The sequence below is a fragment of the Rhagoletis pomonella genome, unplaced genomic scaffold, assembly GCF_013731165.1.
Source record: "Rhagoletis pomonella isolate Grant_MI unplaced genomic scaffold, Rhpom_1.0 Rhpom_scaffold_00001, whole genome shotgun sequence".
NCBI lineage: Eukaryota > Metazoa > Arthropoda > Insecta > Diptera > Tephritidae > Rhagoletis > Rhagoletis pomonella.
In genome coordinates, this window is record NW_023458555.1 from 85,802,697 (window position 1) to 85,808,836 (window position 6,140).

General features: G+C 46.2%; 1 protein-coding gene across 1 annotated transcript; it reads left to right on the forward strand.

Annotated features, from left to right (window-relative positions):
* Positions 1-2,261: 2,261 nt before the first annotated feature.
* Positions 2,262-6,062, forward strand: LOC118733830. Its single transcript, XM_036463417.1, has one exon. It carries the CDS (start codon positions 2,262-2,264, stop codon positions 6,060-6,062), a length of 3,801 nt encoding a protein of 1,266 aa, XP_036319310.1.
* The last annotated feature ends 78 nt before the right edge of the window (positions 6,063-6,140 follow it).

Sequence of the window (6,140 nt, forward strand, 5' to 3'; positions counted from 1 at the left end):
CCATCGAAGTGGAAACATTAAATTTGCAAGCCCTCGGACAAATGACATCTTTATTTCGCAGTTTTCACAAATCCTGCGAATTTGCCGCCATTTTGTGATTGCCACTCATTGGAATATCGTCTGCCTAACTGTTGAAGTCCGCCATTGCCTGTGATTTACAGTTTTTTTCTTGTGCTGTAAAAGGGAAGTAATTTTGAAGTGTGCCGCGAATGGAACGCACGCCACCTCGCCGGAGCGCTAGAAACATGCAATCATCAATAAATGAAACCGCCGTCACGTCAAGAATTGTGCCCGCTCCAGGGAATCGATCTGCAACCGCCACCACGTTGTCGGGAACTGTGAATGCTGCAATGAATAGACCTGCAACCGTCACCACGTTGTCGGGAACTGTGCCTGCTGCAGGGAACAGATCTGCAACCGCCATCAAACCACAAAGTACGACCCTTACAACCATGAGCAGCCCAGCCGCCTTTATTGTTACGCCGTCACCACTCCAGCCATCAACACCACAGGTAAGTCTCTCTCATACTTTGCATATACCCTCTGCCACCACCACGAATGCACCGAGCATAGAGTTGCTGAACAACCCTACAGACGATTCTGGACTGCCTAACTTCGGCCAACAACAAACGTACCCAGCCCAACCTGTACCTGAGCCCCAAGTGGAGTCAAATGCCAGCTCCACGCACAATAATGGTACCGCCGGGAAATCAACCGCCATTCCCACCGTCGCTTCTGCTGAAGCCGTTGTCGCCAATCCAGAGTCAGTCTTCCCCGCAACAGTGTATGCCAGTGCGACATCGCAGTCCTCAGAGAGCATGCTTGTCTGTATGCAAAATCAAATCGCCATTTTACAGCGCCAACTTAAAGAAACAGAAGTTAGGTTAGCTAAATCAGAATTGGAGAAAGATAGGAATTTGTCAGATAGGCCAAATAACGTTTTTTTCGGTCACTACAGTTACACCGGTCGAAAGTGGCGCCGTGCCAACAACAATTTCAAATCAAGCACATACTGCCGCACACATGCAGCAGCATGACAGCAACATGCTTTTCAATGCATCGCAAGAAAATATGCCTACGCAACCGGTGTATATACATCCAACAACATTTGCTTCAACAAGTTTAAATAATACGTATACCAACTCGCTTACATCTAGTTCGGTTGATTCCGCTATACAGCGGCAAAGAGCGGCGAACAACCAATTAAATATTTTCGGTTCCACAATTCCACACAAAAAACTTATCGACCTTCCGGAGTTTTCTGGTCAACCGGAAGACTGGCCAATTTTTTATACAGCGTACGTCGAGTCGACTGCGGCATATAGTTACACGAATTTTGAAAATAATCAACGCCTTTATAAGTGCCTTAGGGGTGAAGCTCGGGATGTGGTAAAATCCCTTTTGATTCATCCAAATAATGTTAATGCTGCCGTTGAACATTTGCGCGCACGTTTCGGTCGTCCTGAAACTCTGATCCGTAGCCAGTTGAAGCAAATCCGAGAAATTCCTCCGATTTCGGAAAATAATGTAGGCAAACTTGTGCAATTTGCTACAACAACAAAAAATCTTGCTATATTTTTAAAATCAATCAATGGTGGCACCATTTAGCTAATCCAACGCTTTTGGAGGAGTTGGTAGGGAAGTTGCCTATGAGCAAAAAGTTTGAATGGGCCAGACGTGCAGCAACCCTCTCACCGTATCCAAATATAGAACACTTTAGTGACTGGCTGTCAGAAATTGCCGCTTTAGTTTCCGTTGTACTAGACTACGAACAGCGAGAATATCGACGTCGACCAGTTTTTCATGTAGCTGAGATTCAACGTGACAACTCCACAAGTTCCATGAAGTGCCCCGTATGTAGTGCCAAGCATAGAGCTTTCGAGTGTAAGCGACTTTTAGACGCCAACGTAGCAGATCGGTGGTCTATGGTTAAGCGACACCGACTCTGTTTTAGTTGCTTAAACTGTGGCCATTCTACTCGAGATTGCCACAGAAGAAAGACATGTGCAATAAATGGCTGTGGTAAAAAACACAACAAACTTTTACATGAACAACGAATTGTAAGGTCAAGAGATACAGGTGGGCCCACGACAAATAGTACAACTCAGACTTCCATCCCCACAAATGAGGCAGTTTTAAGTTGCAAAGCCAACAACCATCCCAACAATAAATTACTTTTTCGAGTTTTGCCTGTGACCCTTCATGGGCCATCTAAAAGTATAGATACCTACGCATTACTGGATGAGGGATCGTCAGTGACAATGGTCGACAAAGAAATACTGGAAGTGTTAGGCGTCAGTGGTCAACGTAAGCAGCTGGACATACAGTGGTTTGGAGGTAGAGCAATCCAGGAACCTACAATTTTAGTTGATCTTTATGTAAATGGGCGTGGGTTGGGGAAAAAGCATAAGTTACGTAATGTTTACGGGGTAAGCAATCTCAATCTACCTACGCAAACCTTGTTAGAAAAAGATTTGGTTAATCTAAAGAGTAGCGATAAATTTAATCATTTGTTGTACTATGACGTTACGCCGAAGCTCCTTATAGGTTTAGATCACTGCCACCTTGGGTTGCCTACTAAGACCATGGGCATTGGAGGACATGGTCCGTATGCAGCTAATACCGAGCTTGGTTGGGTCATCTTTGGGCCTTCCAATAGAGCATCCAATCCAAATGCTACGTGTCTGATGGTGTGTTCGCCGAAGGAGTCGGAGCTTCACGATATGGTAGCTGACTATTTTGAAACGGAAAACTTTGGTGTGAAAGCTGTATCCCCGATACCAAGTGCTGAGGACATACGTGCCAAGGAAATCTTGGAAGCTACTACTCAACAGATCAACGGAAGGTTTCAAGTAGGTCTGCTGTGGAAAACAGATGACATTGTGTTGCCGGAAAGTTACACGATGGCCTTGAAGAGATTGTGTGGCATTGAGCGCAAGATGAAACGTAATGTAGAGTTTGCCACAGCATACAAAGAGATAATCGAAAGTTATCTTAGAAAGGGGTACGCCCGCAAACTGCTTGCTGAAGAAGCCACTACGTACCATCCGAGGAACTGGTACCTGCCACATTTTGCAGTCCTCAATCCTAATAAACCGACGAAACTGCGTCTCGTTTTCGACGCAGCAGCTTTTTCGAATGGAACGTCACTCAACTCAAACCTGTTGAAAGGACCACAGGATTACCGCCCGCTCCCCGCAATACTGTTCCATTTTCGCGAAGGCCCAGTGGCAGTATGTGGCGATGTCATGGAAATGTTCCATCAAGTCGTAGTTCAACCAAATGATCGATGCGCTCAGCGATTTCTATGGCGTGGAGGAGACGATACAAAGCCACCAGATGTTTTTGAAATGGTTTCGATGACCTTCGGAGCAGCTTGTTCACCATGTGCAGCTCATTATGTGAAGACGATGAACGCCTTGCAACATCGTAACGCAGATAATTTGCGAGCAGTGAAGGCCATACTGGAATATCATTACGTGGATGATTTTGTCGACAGTTTTGAGTCTGTAGCTGAAGCTATTAAAGTCACTAAGCAGGTGTGCGACATCCATAAACGTGCTGGGTTTACCCTACGTCACTTCGCCTCGAATTCGCCTGATGTCTCGAAGTCACTGGGATGCGATGAAGTTGCACTGAACATCCAACGAAAAGAAAGCTTTTCACCTGAAAAAGTTTTGGGGATGTATTGGCGACCCAGCAGTGACGATTTCAACTTCGAGGTAAAGTTCAACTATACTGACAAGACTGTCTTGGATGGATTGAGAAGCCCAACAAAACGAGAACTTCTTAGTATTGTTATGTCGATATTTGACCCCATAGGGTTTTTGTGCCACTTCACGATCGTGGCGAAGTTGATACTAAGAGAAGTTTGGAGTTATCGGGTCAGATGGGATGAGGATATTCCGGTTGAAGTCAACTCAGCATGGGAGAGGTTCCGAAAGCAAATTCCCAACGTGACACAATGCCACATTCCGCGCCCTTATTTCGACAATAAAACTATAAAGCAATTGCAACTGCACATATTTGTTGACGCAAGTGAGCACGCATTCGCAGCGGTAGGCTATTGGAGGTACACAACAGATTGTGGCAAGATAGGTATGTCGTTTGTAAGCGCTAAGACTAAAACTGCTCCATTGAAGCCTCTAACGATTCCGCGTCTTGAACTTCAAGCAGCTGTTCTGGGTGTGAGGTTAAAGAAAATTATCTTTCAGGAACATTCGTTAAAAATAAATGAGTTTTTTCTATGGAGCGATTCAAGCACCGTCCTACATTGGATAAATAGCGAGCACCGCAGATACAAGCCCTTTGTCGCGCACAGTGTTGCAGAGATTCTTGACGAATCTAAGCCGAGCAATTGGAGATGGGTGCCCACGGCCGACAATGCAGCTGATGAAGCTACGCGTGCCAAGGGCCCGATAGACTTCTCCCCATCATCGTGCTGGTTCAGTGGGCCAACATTTCTTAAAGACATACGAGAGCATTGGCCTGTTTTTGTCTCCGCCACAAAAGTAAAGACTGTAGGTAACGATGACGAGGAGATCAAACCGAGATTTGCGTTAATGGTTGCGCGTAACACTCTAATCGACTTTAATCAATTTTCATCGTTTACCAAGCTTAGACGTACTATCGCTTATATCCTTAGATTTATTTCGAGATGCAGAAAGCAGAAGCGAAGCCAGCAAACATATGGACTAACAGCAGAAGAGATTGAAAAGGCACAAATAACCTTAAGTCGTTTGGTTCAAAGGGAAACGTATGCCGTCGAGTTACACAGCATTGCCTTGAACCAACCAGTTTCGCGTGACAGTGAATTACATCAACTAAGTCCCTATGTTGATGAAGATGGAGTGCTAAGGGTCTACGGGAGAATTGATGCTGCCACTTGGCTTCCGCGTTACGTCAAACGCCCAATTATCCTGCCACCAGGTCATGAAGTTACGAAGTTGATAGTCGCTTTCAAACACAATAAGATGTTTCATCAAAACACAGAGGCAACCATCGCCGAAATTCGCCGCACATTCTGGATCCCACGACTTCGTCAAGTTCTGCGTTCCGTCGTCACTAATTGTGTCGTGTGCAAAGTATCGAAAGCAAAACCAGTTGCACCGTTAATGGGATCACTACCGCAGGACCGTCTAACGCCATTTGTCCGACCGTTTACGTTTACTGGCCTCGATTATTTCGGGCCGATCAACGTTGCGATAGGTCGACGAACGGAGAAGCGATGGGTTGCCCTATTTACCTGCCTCACGGTGCGGGCCATCCATTTGGAATTGGCACAGGATCTCTCGACTGACGCTTGTATACTATGTATACGCAACTTTATCAACAGACGAGGAGTACCCGCACGTTTGCGTTCTGACAACGGAACAAACTTTATAGGAGCAGACAAGGAGGCTAAGAAGTTCACGGAAGTCTTTGATTGCGAGAAGATCCAGGACGAGCTGTCGTCGAGGGGAGTTCAGTGGATATTCAACTGGCCGAGTAATCCGTCAGAAGGTGGAGCGTGGGAACGAATGGTGCAGTGTGTCAAACGAGCCCTGTGGCATACTCTGAAAGAAGAATCTCCGAGAGAGCATACGCTGATAAGCGTGCTAATCGAGGTCGAGAACGTTGTTAATTCCAGGCCACTAACCCACGTTCCAGTAAGCAGCGAAGAGGAAGAACCATTGACGCCAAATCATCTTTTGTTGGGCTCGGAGAACACGGCTAACACTCCGAGCGTTGAGGATCCTATCAAGAAATTGTGCACTCTGCGTAAACAGTGGAGGATATCACGTCAATACCGAGATCGTTTCTGGAAACGCTGGATAGCAGAATATCTGCCAACGTTGACGCGAAGGGTTAGGTGGTGCCGCAGAGCAAGGGCATTACAGGTCGGCGATTTAGTACTAATTTGTGAGGCGAGCACACCAAGAAGTGGTTGGTGCCGTGGCAGAGTGGTGCAAGTATACAGGGGGACTGATGGTGAGGTTCGTCGTGCTGACGTTCGCACTTGCGGTGGTATGTTACGACGTCCTGTATCCAAATTGGCCATCCTGGACGTGGCGGACGAATAATGGTGGAACGAACGTTCCACGGGGTGGGGGATGTGATAAATTGAGTAGCGCCATTATGAATTTCCCCATTTAATCTTA

Coding starts and splice junctions, on each gene's coding strand:
- LOC118733830 (XM_036463417.1), top strand. CDS start 2,262: ATGGTCGACAAAGAAATACTGGAAGTGTTAGGCGTCAGTGGTCAACGT.